Source organism: Anarrhichthys ocellatus, unplaced genomic scaffold (genome assembly GCF_004355925.1).
Source record: "Anarrhichthys ocellatus isolate YVR2014 unplaced genomic scaffold, GSC_Weel_1.0 scaffold84, whole genome shotgun sequence".
NCBI lineage: Eukaryota > Metazoa > Chordata > Actinopteri > Perciformes > Anarhichadidae > Anarrhichthys > Anarrhichthys ocellatus.
Genome location: NW_022280114.1, coordinates 663,508 through 678,890, shown reverse-complemented (window position 1 = coordinate 678,890; position 15,383 = coordinate 663,508). Strand labels below are relative to the sequence as shown.

The following is a 15,383-nucleotide window of genomic DNA, read 5'->3' as shown; positions in this document are numbered from 1 at the left end:
CCTCCGGTGGCAATTTGTGCTTCAAGGAGACGGATTCCATGATCTTTAACAATGAGATCCTTTTTCAAGGCCTGGAACAACGAAATTGTGTCTCCAGTGTAAGGATCTTTGTATCCTGTAACTGCTCGTTCTGCTGAAAGCAGCTTTTTTCCCCACTCACTGCCAACCACCCTTTGAGCTACAGCTTCCTCTACAGAAAGTTTCTTATTGTTCACTGGGTCGATGACAAATCCAGTTGCAGCTTGTGCCTCCAGCAGTACAAGAGATGTGCCAGGGGTCAGCAGGTGTTTGGTTTTGGCTTCGTAGATGCTCATAACTTTCTTTGTAGACTCAACTCTGACACCTGCTATACAGTTTGTAGCTCCAAGGTACTTCTGAATCGATTCCATTTTGTTAACATTCTCTTCAGTTACTTCCCCTTGTATAATCTGTGCGAAAAGCTCCTTTGAGATAATCTTTGACTCATACAACTCACTGGCTGAGACCTGCTTTCTTAGTCCTTTGAACTTTCTTTCTTTGGATGATACCTCTGTAATGATGACAGTGAGTATTTCAATGATCTCCTCCATTTTCATGGTTCCTGTCTTGTATTGTTGTATGAGCTGTTCCCTTTTTTGTTTTGATATGTATTCAGAGAGCAACACTTCCCATAATGTCACCTTTTTGTCTTTGAATTTCCCTGCATTCATGGTGATAGCTTTGTTTTTGAATGCAAGCTCAATTTGCTCATCTGTGTGAAATACATGGGATTCTTCTTGATACAGGGGTAGAAGAAGTAGCCCTGTTTCAGGATCTTTCTGACATCGCTTTATCAGCTGAAGGTAAGAGAGGTTTTCTTTGGTGTTTGGGTCAAAGAATCCCTTTGCGTCACCAGTGGGGTTCAACAGAGTTTTTCTTATTTCTTCATCCAGATGTCCCTTTTTAATAGCAACATGAATAGGAAGCCTGTGACTTTGATTCGGGTCAATGATTCCTCCAGTTGCTTTCTGTGTCTCAAGAAGACGAATACCATCACTTCTTTTAATCAGCTGTTCATCCATGGCTTCAAACAGTGATATTGTTGCGTCTGTGTATGGATCTTTATAGCCAGTGGCAGCACGTTCTGCTAAGAGAAGTTGCTCATGTACATCTGGTCCAATTACTTTCTCTCGTGCTGCCTCATCAACACCATAGAACTTGTTTTTGAGAGGATCAATGATCCATCCTGTTGCAGCCTGCGCTTCAAGCAGTGCAAGTGCAATGCCAGGTGTCAACAGATCTTCTTTTTTTGCGTCATATATGCTCATTACTTTCTGGGATGGATAAACCTTAATTCCAGCAATGCTCCCAGTTCCCCTTAGGTATCCTCTCACAGGTTCACTTTGGATTAGTGCCTCAAGAGTGAGTGTTCCTTCTTTCACCTGTTTGAATGTATTTGCATCAATGATATCAGAATCCAGTAGTTGTTGTGCAGAGACAGGTTTTCTTAGGCCCATTATCATTTTGGGAGTTTCATTCTCCAGTTTTTCAATAGTGGAAATCACTATTGTGATTATGGTTTGTGTGGTTATCTTCCTTGTTCTGTATTTTTCAAAGAATTCAAGCTGCTGATCCTCAGTGAAGTACCCAGAGTGAATCAAGTCCCACAGAGAAACTGATTTTCCTGCATAACGTCCTACTAGTATGCTAACAGCTGTCTTTTCAAACTCTTGCTTTATCTCTGTGTTAGTGGACATATTTGTCTTTGTTCCCATAGCTGTTGGTTTGTCATTAAGTGGCAGAAGAAACAGTCCTGTTTCCTCATCTTTTACACATCTACCCAACATCTCCTTGTATGTCAGATGGTCTTGTGTCTTTGGGTCAAAAAAGCCCTTTGTGTCATCAGTTGGGTCTGATAGGATCTGATTAAGTTCTGCATCAAAATATCCTCTCCTGTATGCAACCTCAAGGGGCAAGTGAAGACACTTCAAAGGATCAATGATACCACCTGTAGCAATCTGGGCCTCAAGTAACCGAATGCCATGCTGCTTGACAATTAGATCCTTTTGCAAGGCTTGGAAAAGTGAGATCTTTTGACCTGTGTATGGATCTCTGTAACCAGTGACAGCCCTCTCTGCAGACAAAAGCTTTTCTTGCATCTGTGGACCAACCATCTTCTCTCTGAGAGCTTGTTCCACTGTAAGTTTTTTGTTTTTCAGAGGATCAACAATGAACCCTGTGGCTGCTTGTGCTTCAAGGAGGCAGAGAGCAGTACCAGGTGTGAGAACACCAATTCTCTGTGCCTCGTAGATGCTTAGCTTCTGATTGGAGGGTTGCAGTATCACCCCAGCCACGCAACCTTTCCCTTGTAGGTGGGTTCTCACACTCTCCATTTTCATCAGATCTGTGCTTGTCATCTTTCCATCGACCATACTGTTGTATGTTTTTTCGTCCACAATTTGAAGCTGCAAAAGATCCACAACAGAGACCTCTCCTCTGAGACCAGCAAAGCTCAACCCTGCTTGTCGTTTTATCTCCTTGCTCTCAACGATCTCTACAATGGTGACAATGAGCTGCTCAATTGTGATTTTCCTTGACTTGAAGAGCTTAAAGAACTCCTGTCTTTTGTCTTCCGTCACATACTCTGAGTTGATAAGATCCCACAGTGTTGTGTGCTTGCCCTTGAACCTGCCATACTTAACAGTAATTGTTGTTGTTTTGAACTTTTCCCTAATATTATCATCTATGTTAATTCGGCTGCTTTTGCTTTTGAGTGGCAATAGGCACAGACCTGTAATGGGATCTCTGACACATCTGGCCAGGAGCTGCAAGTATGTCAGGTTCTCATGGGTGTTAGGATCAAAGAATCCTTTGGTGTCATCACTTGGATCATTCAGGATCTCATTCATTTCCTCATTAAAGTATCCCTTCTTATAGGCCACATGGACAGGAATGCGATGGCTGTTCACTGGGTCAATGATTCCACCAGTGGCAATTTGTGCCTCCAGAAGTCGAATTCCATGGTCTTTTACGATGAGATCATTTTGCATGGCTTGGAACAAAGAAATGATTTGGCCATCATATGGATTTTTGTACCCAGTGACCGCTCTCTCCGCTGAGCGCAATTTTTGGCACACATCAGGCCCCACAATCTTTGCTTTGACAGCATCATCCACTGAAAACTTCCGGTTTCCAATAGGGTCAATTATGAACCCTGTTGCTGCCTGTGCCTCTAGTAGAATCAGAGCAGTGCCTGGCATCAGCTTTCCTTTTTGTCTGGCCTGGTAGATGGTCATAATGCGAGAATCGGGAAGCAGAATGCCTGCAATGCTGTCTTTCCCCTGTAGGTAGACATTTACATTTTCATCTGCTATCACTTCCTTCACTGACATTTTTCCCTTTTTCAGATCCTCCATAACCTCCTTACTAATGATGTCTGCATCCATAAGCTGTTTGGCTGTGACAGTTTCTCTGATGCCTTCAAAGACAACATTTGTTGTTTTCACTGACTTTTCTATGACTTCCAGAACCGTTGTGATAATCATCTTGATATTGATCTTCCCCTCTCTGTACTTCTGAATGATGTCTTGCCTCTGGTGTTCATCAAAGTATTCTGACATCAGGAGTTCCCACAGAGATACTGTCATTCCCATGTACTTTCCACATGTCACGTTCACCTTCTCCTCTTTGAAGGCCATTTTAGTTTGGTAGTCAATGAAGTTGAAATTCAGCCTGTCTGACTTACCAAGGAGAGGGAGGAGGCACAGTCCAGTGATGGGATCAATGACACACCTTTGCATCAGCTGAAGATAAGTTAGATTATCTTCTGTGTTTGGGTCAAAGAAACCCTTTGTGTCATCCCCTGAATCCTCTAGTATGGCGTTCATTTCTTGATCAAAATAACCTCTCTTGAAGGCCACTTCTGTTGGTAGCCTGTGACTGTTGATGGGGTCTATTACTCCACCTGTGGCAATTTGTGCCTCAAGTAGGCGGATCCCATGTTCCTTAACTATAAGGTCTTTTGACAATGCTTGAAACAGGGATATAGTTTCGCCTGAGTATGGGTCTTTGTAGCCAGTTACTGCTCGCTCAGCAGAACGCAGCTTTGCATGATATTCAGGGCCAACAAGTTTGTTTTTGATGGCCTCATTCACAGTGAACTTTTTATTTTCTACAGGATCAATCATGAATCCAGTTGAAGCTTGTGCCTCCAGTAGAACTAGTGCTGTCCCAGGCATCAGTACGCCTTTCCTCATGGCTTCATAAATGCTCATTCTCTGATTGGATGAGAGTACAGCAATGCCTGCGATACTGCCTTTGCCTTGCAGGTATTCTTTTACTGTTTCCATCAACATCACATCCTGTGTTGTGGTATTTCCCCTCTGTAGGTTATCAAATGTTTTTTTGTCAATGATCTTTGATTCAAGGAGTTCAGTGGAGGAAATACCTCTTCGCAGACCTTTGAACGTGATGCAAACGGGAAGGAGGAACAGGCCTGTGTCAGGCTCCAAAGTGCATTTCTCTAGGAGGCTTCGGTAGTTAAGATTTTCTTGTAAGCTTGGATTGTAGTACACTTTGAGCTCTGACATCTGATCATTGAGCAAACCTTTTTCATAGAAGCCCTTTTGAATCGCAGATTCAACTGAAATATTTGACTTCTCAATAGGATCAAACAGGCCTTGTGTGGCGATTTGTGCTTCCAGTAGCCTCAATCCATAGTCTCTTGGGACTAAATCTTTTTGCACAGCTTGGTATAAAGATATCATTTGGTTGGTGTAGGGGTCTACATAGCCATTGACAGCTTTCTCGGCTGTGAGGAGTTTCTCTTTCATCTCCGGTCCAACTATTCCCTCCTTAACAGCATCAGCAACGGGAAGTATTCGATGGTTTATTGGGTCTACAATGCCCACTGTGGCAGCTTGTGCTTCAAGCAGGGCTAATGCTGTTCCTGGCTTAAGCAGACGTTTCTTCATGGCTTGATATATGGTTATCTTCTCCTTTGTTTTCTCCAGAAAAACGCCAGCCACAGGTCCATGGACCTCTGTGTCGCCATTTTGATTAGAGTCCATCTTGTCCTATAGAGCCATATTACACAAAAACTTGTTGCTTAAATTTGTTTAGATATTGCATGCATTGTCTGCACGTAACATTAAAAATATGTTGTGACCTCTACAACATTTTATAGATACATAAAAGATGTTAGATGGATGATAGATGTGTAGAGTGTTGGAATTATATGGCTATGAAATATTATGGTCATTTTGAAGGCTGTAATTTATGTTTCTGTTGAGTAGTGTTACACTCAGAGGTGCTTCTACTTTGTATAAATAAAAGTATACTATTTTCGAAAAAATCTCTCCTAATACATCAATGCTATTCAACATCACCTCTGACTACAGTCTCAAAATTTTCCATTTTTAGTATAGACAGTACGGTCCACCTATATATCTAATCAAATGTTAGGGTATTGGCTGTGGGGATTCTTTTTAATATTTTGCATCATGTTGCAGTTGGTTTGCATCTTTTCATTCCTTCACACAGTGTTATGTTGCTAGCTTTGCATGGTTGACACTGTTTATTTTTAATCATGCACTAATTGTAAAACCAGGTTTCATTGTGGCGCTGATTACTGAACCCCTCCATATCTGCTTGTACACGTTAACATCAAAGACAAAGCTTGTCTGATTCCAAGCTTGTATTGGTTGGCTAAGAATTTGGATTTTGCTCAGTCAGTTATTTATCGTCTGTAGAAGTCATAATTCAAGACCATTGCAGTGTTTGAATGCCTAAATTACCTAAAAACCTGTAAACCCTTCGTAAATGACTGAACACAGCTGCTCACTACAACTTCAAAGCATTTTAAACATATAAACACTATGGTTACTTTGGTTGTCTTATAGTGATTTAGAACTGCAGCTTACTTTTATTTCTTTTAAATTATTTTTGTCAAGATAATGCAAACACTTTTTCAGGGAATGCAAATGTTCTTAAAACAAATCTGTCCACCTTAGACCTTAAGGGAATATGTAATATAATGCAGCAAAATACTGAAGGTAAAATGTTATTGTCAGTTTGAGCCCATTAAGTTTCAAAATAATGAGGTAATGCCTTAAAATCACCAGTCTGTGAGAGAAAATACAACGGTAAATCATAATTTGATCACATCCAAGTAATGATTTTTTGTTTCCCTTAAAGTTCAGGAAGTGAACTTGATTTGCAGCCCTAAGATGTTTTTTTTACAAGATGAGATCTGTCTTCCAAACCTTTCAGTTTCGTTATGAGTCTGTGGGCAGCCTCAGATCCTCGGGTGCTCTGTTTCCTTTCCAAAATCCAGGATGTGGGCATATATGGTCATGAAACTCCCTTCCTGTAGCGATAAAGCAAGTAAACAACATTTTGTTTATCAAATCTCTTCCTCATAAGCATGTTTATCATTTGACGTTGTTATTTTATGATGTTAGTTGTTGTTTTTTATCATGTACTCTAAGTATTTATTGCACCTGTGTATTTATATTATATATGTTCTTTGTTTTAAAGCAAGACCATCAAATTCAATTGATACACACAATATCAGATTAATAATCAACAAAGACGAAGATTATAGATAAAAATATATATTGCAATCAAGGTCAAATTTTCATTTCCGTCCGTGCACAGATTAGACATGAACTCTGCCAGTTCATGAACTTCTTTCACAAGCATCATTGTATTTGCTTTGGCATTATGAGACATACTGCTTAAAAACTGGAACAGCCAGATGCCCTGTGTTGTAACAACAGTTACAACACTTTGCAAGTCTTAAGCCTTTAAACCTCGGCATTACAATTCTCAATGTTCACCCTCCTTTTACCCTTTGTTTTTGGCCTCCACCACCTCCTGAGGGAAATATCTGGCTCTTTAGATGCAAAATGCTCCACAATGTTCACCAGCTAGTTGCTAACTGTCTGTACACTGTTTAGTGCTGGGCAGGTACTGTACAGCCTGCTGCAGCTGCAACAACATTGATATGTGCAGAACAAGATGCTAAAATGCTCCTTAAAGATGCAAATTTTCACTAAGAGCATTTCCTTTTATGTGCAAGTAGTTATGCAATTCAGTATTGATATGAAAGTATTGGTTATAGCCACTTCAAAGGGGTGGAAACTCTAACATTGGAGTCATACTACGTGCGGCTGCGATGGCTAAAATCAGTCAAGTCAGTGAATACATCTGTGAGGTATAATCAGAATCCAACTCTAGAACGCAGCTTTGTACACCCCCAGTACTATTAAATTATCTCTTACAAGTAAGGAGAATACCTGGCGGCTCATTCCACACCTTCTGTGCAAAGGTTAACAGTTGTGTTTTATATGATGTCATTGCTTCCAGTAGGAGTGAAAATTTCTCACTTTTAATGCACACGTTTTAATGCACAACTGAAAGGGCAAAGCCAGACAAGGCCCTATTATTTACATTATTAGCTCCATATGTTACTTACTGTGGGAATTCTGTCAGAAAATCACCATTATTAGCTTCACTGCATGAGATGGAAATCACTCAACTGCCGCTCAAGCCTTTTTGCACAGTAGCCTATTAGCACCTTTTAGTTAAAAATGGGTCTCTCCTGTCATTCCTAATCTCAGTGGACTAAAGGTGTGTACTGCTTTTCACTGCATGCGATGCGACACCTGTAAGGGTACAACATCACATGTATCTGTAGCCTACAACAGCAGTCATGCAGTGCAGCAGTATCTCTGCCTGCAGCTGCTGAATGTGCTGTTTGAGACCGTCACCCACTTTGCAAATGTTTGAATGTTTATAGAGATGTTGAACATTTACTTTGCATTTATTACGCCGTGTGAGCTCGCTCATCACATCGTAAAAACAAATGCATCACCTGCATGAAGCTTCAGAGTTGTTTAAATACCATAGCTTCACTGTTTACTGTTCGCTTTATGTACTTAATCAAATATACTTTCCTGCCCCGGAGGAGGCAGTGACAATGAAGCAGTGTTACACTTCTTTTTGTCGTGAAAAGAAGTGGCCACCATGTATGATTTAGTGCAGCACAGTACAACAGATCTGCCATAACGTCATAATATCTAACTCCTAATGTTCCACTTTGACATTGTCAGAAACGTGTCTGTTCAATTACAGGTGTTTTATTGAGGTCCTAGTTAAAGGTGGTGTTGAACTGGACAGCATTATGTTGTGACGTCTTTCTTGTACAAACATGAAGGGGGGCAGAATATTTCAAACACCTCTAAATATAATGCAGTCCAGTACAACACCAAAGTGCTAAAACATGTCATTTAATTAGCACTTCCATGACATTGTCAACAGAAAAGATTATAGGTGTTTTCACTAATCCTTTTAGCCAACAAAGAAAATCTGGTTACCTTTAACTTTGATCAGATATTAGATAGATAGTTTAATTAAGGAAAGAGCGGTAACTCTTTCTATGACGCCCAATAAAAACATACATATAATGCATTATAATCTGCTTTTTAACACTGTATAATGAAAGTTATAAGCCTTCACAAATATATTTAAATATATATATATATCATAATTCTTAATAACAATAGCCATAACACATTTTATAAGGTCAAGTATAATACTTCATAATTGCTGGTCACTCACGGACATTTGGATCATTGTTGTAATACGTTATAATCTTCGAATAATGCATTAAATATGATTATAAGTTACTCTCTGTGGTCATTGTTTGCTTTAAATAAAGTGAAAAAAGATCACATTAAATCTATGCAAGAACACCACACAGCGTTGTAAAATGAATGTATTAATGGGTCATTAATGGGTCAGAAATCGAGTCAATTTGCCTCAACTTTTAATGATGAACAACTGAATGATGGACATTTACATTTCACAAATATAACGTTTCCCCAAAAAACTAAACACTTAATTGACTCAAACTACTGTCTTTATCGTACATGTACTGTAGCTGTATATAACGGGCCATTATTTGAGACCTAACCAGTTATGAGCCGTTATATACAGCTGGAGGAAATAGAATGGTTTTCAAGTATTATCTATATTTTGAGTCCTTAGAGTGAGTTTTTGGGAAGACAATACATTTGTGAAATGTAAATGTGACGCAGGTTTAATTATATATTTACTCACCTTACTTAAAGCAAACAATGACCACTTAGAGCACACATGTCAAACTCAAGGCCCGCGGGCCGAATCCGGCCCGCCACGTCATTTTATGTGGCCCGAGAATCCGCCAGCAAAAAAAAAAAAAAAATATTTTTTTTTTTTTTTTTATTTTTGGAAAAAAATTTAAAAGTTAGACTTGAAAATAAAAGTATCCCCATGGTCGAAATTATGAGATAGAAAGTTGAAATTATGAGATAGCATGTTGTCTGTGTACCGACATTAAAACTATCACAACAGGTGGACAGGAGAGGGAACAGCCCGTAAAGAGGTTTTCCAACAAGTGATTGAGTTGAAAAAGATCGACAAATAATCCCAAAATGTCCACGAAGAGAAAAATTGATGCAGAGGGAAGAAAATGTAATGAAAGATGGGAAAGCGAATACATGTCTGTGCTTCAGGGAGAAAAACGGGTCTGTCTTCTGTGTTATGTGTGTCGGTGATGAAGGATACAATTCACGTCGGCATTTTGACACCAAACACAGAGCTAAATTTAGCCTCCAAGAAAAACATAAAATTGTCCAAGAATTAAGAGGCAGACTGCAATCACAGCAGAATATATTTACAAAAGTTAAGGCCCAGTGCACGCTAAAGGTATGTGAGCAGGTGAGCTCCGACCAGATACAGACTTTTACAAATGTCAGTTTGTGAAGAAACACCATCGCAGACCGAGTTCAGGAACTAGCAGCAATCTAACAACACAGCTAGCTCAGAGACGAGCAGGTACTCGTCTTCTTCATTAGCTGTTGATGAAAGCATGGACACAGAGCATCTATCCATGGTTATTAAACCTGACTCTCAGTGAGGAGCTCTTGGATGTAGCTGCCATGCACGGGACAACGACAGGGACATTAGTGATGCAGAGAGGTGACAAAAATAGCTTTGAACAAAGTTAATGTAATAACTTGTGTTTGATGATATTTGTCTTTGATATTTTCTTTAAGAGTTTGATCTTTGAAAGACTAATGTGGGTTTCTTAACCCTAAATTAAAATGATTTATGTTATAACTGCATGTACAATATTTTAACACTTGAATAAACAATAATCAAATGCAGAGAGAGTTATTTAACAATATGTTAGGGAGTAGTTACAGTTATACAGTCTTACAGTCTTACATTTACAACCGGCCCTTTGAGGGCGACCGTGATGCTGATGTGGCCCAGAGTGAAGATGAGTTTGACACCCTTGACTTAGAGTAACTTGTAATCACACTGTAATGCATTATAAGAACATCATAATGTATTACACGTTGGTGAATTATAATACACTATGAGTGAGTAAACAGAAATTATGAAGTATTATAACACTTGACCTTATAAGTCCTTATAAACATATTTATGTGTGCAATAATCCGATCCAACAATCTGATCTAGACCAATTTTAAGATTGACACCACGCTGCAAACCGCCTCGCTGTTCTCCCCCTTTGGATCTCACACAGCACACGTCATATACATTGCATCATGTATATGACGCCCAAGTCTTTATCATTGCATTCTTGACACCATCTCAGCAGTAAAAGAAACAGGAATGAATGAGGCAATGGAGTATCAATTGTTACTTAATACTTTCTGTCGCTGTGGAAAATGTTGGATTGCCATTAATGTGTGCCAACAGCCCAGAGGGGGAATGTAGACACAATGTTCAGTCTTGTCAAAAGCCTTCACGGTGACACACAGGCTATGTGTAAAACTATATCTTAACAAGTGTGGTCAAAGGTAATCAGTGAGGAATGTTTGCTTTCCCTTTTTATCAGAAGGGAGTTGGCTGATACACAATATTTTTTTTTCCCTTTTGGCTGTTTCAACACTATGCGGTCCCACTCCAAAGCAAACTAAGCTGCAGCTTAAATGTGCTCTTTACTCTGGATTAAACAACACTTTCACTAAAACAATTAGCTTTTCTTTGACAATTTTCTTTAGAACTTAGAAATATTGAATTTCCAATCACCAATCTTCAAATAATACAGTATTTTGCTCTTACCTGACGTTTGTAGAAAGTCCCACTCCGGTTAGCAGTCAGTGTCCGCCGGTGTGAGAGGGATTGGGACCTTGATGTGCTCCCAACGTCTCAGCGGTAGTCCTCTGTGCTCACCGGACTCATATACAGCAGGTCCAGCTGTTAAGTCCCTCCCCTCCCAACCAACAGCCTCCTGTCCTCAGACTGAGCTCAGGGTGCCAAAACTTCCTGCAGACTTCCTAAGAGCATGTCCATTGTGCTATTAGACAATAACAAGCAAGCAAATTGGCCCGTTCTTACTGTGCTATAGGTGAGCAGATAATTAAACTGACAATAATGTAACTGAAGCTCAGATAATGTATTGTTACTTGTGTAAAAAAAAAGTTTTAAGTTTTAGTTCTGGGTCAAACACAGGTGTCTTAAACCCTCGTCTTTTATTGATGCACAGTAAATGATTTGTCTTTTACATACTAAAAGTGAGGTGATAATCTTCCGTATCTTGTGGGACAAGCAGAGCCGGATGCGTTGATGATTACAGAGAACTTTGTCTTTGTATGGGTACTTCCCTCGGGGGGTGTGGGAGGATTATAGTGTTGTGAAACAAAACAGACAGCACAGAACATGTCTTATTAGTGCATAAACCAGATGCGGAGACATTAGTCACATTTTATTGACGACACTGAAGTCTGACTAATGTGCAGTTAGTCTAAACGTTTTTCCCAGGTATACCCAACGACATCAGGTGACGACGACGTTTCACTCAGTCAAGCGTGAGAACACTTCAAATTAGTGTCTCAAAGGAACAGAAGTCACCATTTAAAAAAAAAAAAAAATCAGATTTTCTAGAAGTTGTGCTTCAAATTAGTTCTTTAAAATAGAAATCAAGAAACAAGGCGATTAACTCACGATTAGATCTTGAATCAAAGTGACACTTCTTTCTCAATTGTGCATAAAACTACAAATACAGGATTTAAAAAAATATTTAAACTGAAAATGTTCCTTTTATTTTACTAATAAATGAACTCTTATGTCAAGAAAAGTAATAGATAATGTTCATAACCTTTTGGTTTCCTGAGAATTGAGCTAGATATGTAATCTAAGTCAACTTGACATGATGAAACCGGTACTACGAGACGTCAAACGACAAGTGACTCTCTGTGGTAGAAATTGGCTAGATTACAAAATCAAATGCCTAATCATGCCAACGCACTGTTGGCTATCAAGTGCTGTCTTCTCACATTTGTCCCACAGAATCATCAGACTCAGGCAAGGCTCTCTGACATTTGGTTTGTTGGCTCTGACGGAGACAATTATCATTTTTCTAAAGCAGTTAAGAAGAATGTCTTTGTCAGTTGAGATTTAAAGGTCGGCAAATGCTGGTAGAGATGAGATCCAACTTGCAATAATGATGTGGGATGGTTTCGATGATGAACTCTTTGTATTGTATTTTATTGAACAGATGTCAGCATGATTTATAAGCTACAGGGCATATTTTACTTTAATCCAATTTACAACAACACCACCTGTGCACGCTCTACACTATGTCGGCAGTTAGAGTTACGATGACTTCGTTTAATCTTACCTCGCCAACCTGTAGTTGTATAGTAGACTTTATAATGTAACAAAGATACATATCGAGGGTTGCTGGATGTTAATCGAAGACATTTGATAATATTCCCAAAAATGATCTCATTTTACAGTAGCAATACAACAAAGTAAAACTATTAAGAGCAAAATGTCCTGCATTTACATAAGTTAAATAGAGATGTATTGGCAAAATATACCTAATCAATACTTTTCTGATATGTTTCGAGGATTTGGAGGATGACAAAACAGAACTAAAAAGAGCGTGATTATTTGACCTCTATAACATCAAATGAATGCTAACATTGCTTTGAGTCTGCTGGCTGTGTGATTGTCATTATGCACTTTAAAAGATGATAATATGTTGGTGTGGTGTTTACAGTGTGTTTCTGCTGCCCCCAAGTGGCCAAAAACAAGTTACTGCAGGTTGAAAGTATCAAAAGTCAGAAATACTTGTTGAACGGCTTGTCTATGAATGTTGTTAATATGTACAGTTTATTACAAAATAATAATTTAAGCTTTTTATATGCCTTGGTAATGTCGTATCCCATCTAGTTGGAGCTAAATAACCACTTTATATTTCTATATTTTGCTTTATTTTGTAATCTACCAACACGCTAAATGAAAAACGTGTCATATGTTTCGTATATAAAATATTTATGCAAATATGTAACTATAGCTGTCGGACAAGAGGGAAAAGCAATATTTCTATCTGGAATGTGGTACAAGCACCTCAAAACTGTGCTTGAGTAAATGTACTTTGTTGTGTCCCATCCCTCGGCACTACTTACAGAACTTGAAGATGAAGAAGTTTCTTTTTCCATTCTCACTCTTAATCCTACTGAACACCTACTCAGGCAGAGTGTTTGGCTCCTCATTACTTGCTGTTTAAACAATCTTACACCATACAGGCTGTTGTTTTACATGTTCACGCACAGAGGAACATGCTGTTGTATTTACTTAAGAAATTGCTTTGATGGAACCATGAATAGATGAAACTTGAGAGTGCTAAACCTCACACGCCTTATAGTTTTAGATTACACCGTTACAGCCTTATTCAACAAACCTGCAGAGACTTGTGAGGATGTAAACAATTTTTTTTTCTTTCACCTTTAATGAAAACTTTACTTGCCAAAAGTAAACAAGATAAATCATGTTTTGAAAGGTTAATTGTTTCTCAAGATAATGATCACCTTTGCAGAATACAGACGGCAAAAGACACGAAGCATGAATTGGAATACAAATGAACATGTTGAGTGTTCTGTTCAGCACAGAGGTTATGTGTTTATTACACAGAATTATTTCTGCACACTAATGTGACAGCAGACAATTCCCTGTTTACATATTCAGCAGACACGGAGCAACATCAGCAGTTATTGGGAGTTGATGAATCTACGACCAATATTTACTTTAATTTTAGCTCAGCTTTGGTCTCCACCGGCCTCAGTTTGTGCCTTTAGTGTATTAACATCAAAAAGCTCTTCTTACATCCTAATGAAAACAATATTCAATTTGCTGCACGCCAAAAATGATATGTTGCATCTCTTTTTCTCAATCCATACAAATCCCATAGCATGTTCGTGCTCAATTTGTATGACGTAAACCAAAATGTAATACTTTTATTATCAGTTAACCTTCCTATTATTTTATATTTTCATACAAAAATAACACTTTGACATTTTTCATTTGTCATAAAAAATGTAATTTCCGGCGACCTGGATAGAGAAAAAGAGTCGCGACTTTGGAAAAAGGGGTGAACAGAATATTTTTTCATGCAGAGGAAGAGTCTTCATAACAGTAACAGTCGATAAAATACCAGGTATTTATGTTTAAGAGGAATCTATGCTTAGCTTTGGGATGAGAACGTAGAGCTTTTGAAGATTATTCAACATCTTTGTCTGCTGCTTGGTGCTGGGTAATGTGCGGCGGCAGGTTTGAGAGGAGAATATGCTGAAAAACCAAAACAAAGAGCTAAAAGTGGCTAAAAAACCTCTATAATGATTACGGGACTTGCAGGGCTGGATGGTGCTTCTCTGCGGGTTCTTCACTATGAGAGACCCCTTTCACACTGCGCGTATTCAGTTGATCCATTGCCAATAGAGAAAATACAGATTGGAGCTTTGTATTTAAGAACTCACCTCAGTGATTGTTATTTTGTGGCAGGACACAGAAGTACTTTGGCCGCCAGACACCCCGGTCATTGTTCTGATACTGAACCAAGTTTGAGGCTTTAACTGGAAGCTGCACGAACCTGACTTTGTGCTGTACTACTTAAAAGAAACACCAGATTACCACACCTCAATATTTATAGAAACTAAAAACAATCCCTGTTGTGCACAATTCCAACAAGGATAGATGGGTATTTTGAAAGTCGCTCCTTTCATTTCATTGCACTCTGCATAACCCTCCTCACATGTCTGTCATTGCCCACTTGTGAGCAGAGGATTTCTTCCTGTAGCTCTCCACACTGTGGAATGTCCTGCAGGATATTGCTCAGTCTGTTCCCAGTCCGCCTGATACTAATGCACCGGGCCAGGAATGTTAAACCATTGTCCGTTCATGCCGGCACCACACCCTCTGCTCTGAGAGCCCCTGACTGCCTCACCTCAATACTATCTTTAGCAGCATCTATAGGCAAATTGCCTAGATTATGTTCAGATTATTTAAAGTCATAACAACTCTCTCTCTCTCTCTCTCTCTCTCTCTCTCTCTCTCTCTCTCTCTCT

At 39.1% G+C, this 15,383-nt stretch overlaps 1 protein-coding gene across 1 annotated transcript; it reads right to left on the bottom strand.

The window, feature by feature from the left end:
• Window positions 1-2: 2 nt before the first annotated feature.
• Window positions 3-11,205, bottom strand: eppk1 (epiplakin 1; the record flags this gene model as incomplete). The annotated part of the gene is made up of 2 exons (XM_031874717.1): window positions 11,098-11,205; window positions 3-6,325 (listed from the first exon to the last, which is right to left on the bottom strand). A coding segment is annotated over exon 2 (5,025 nt), but the record flags the coding sequence as incomplete, so codon positions are not given.
• Window positions 11,206-15,383: the final 4,178 nt, after the last annotated feature.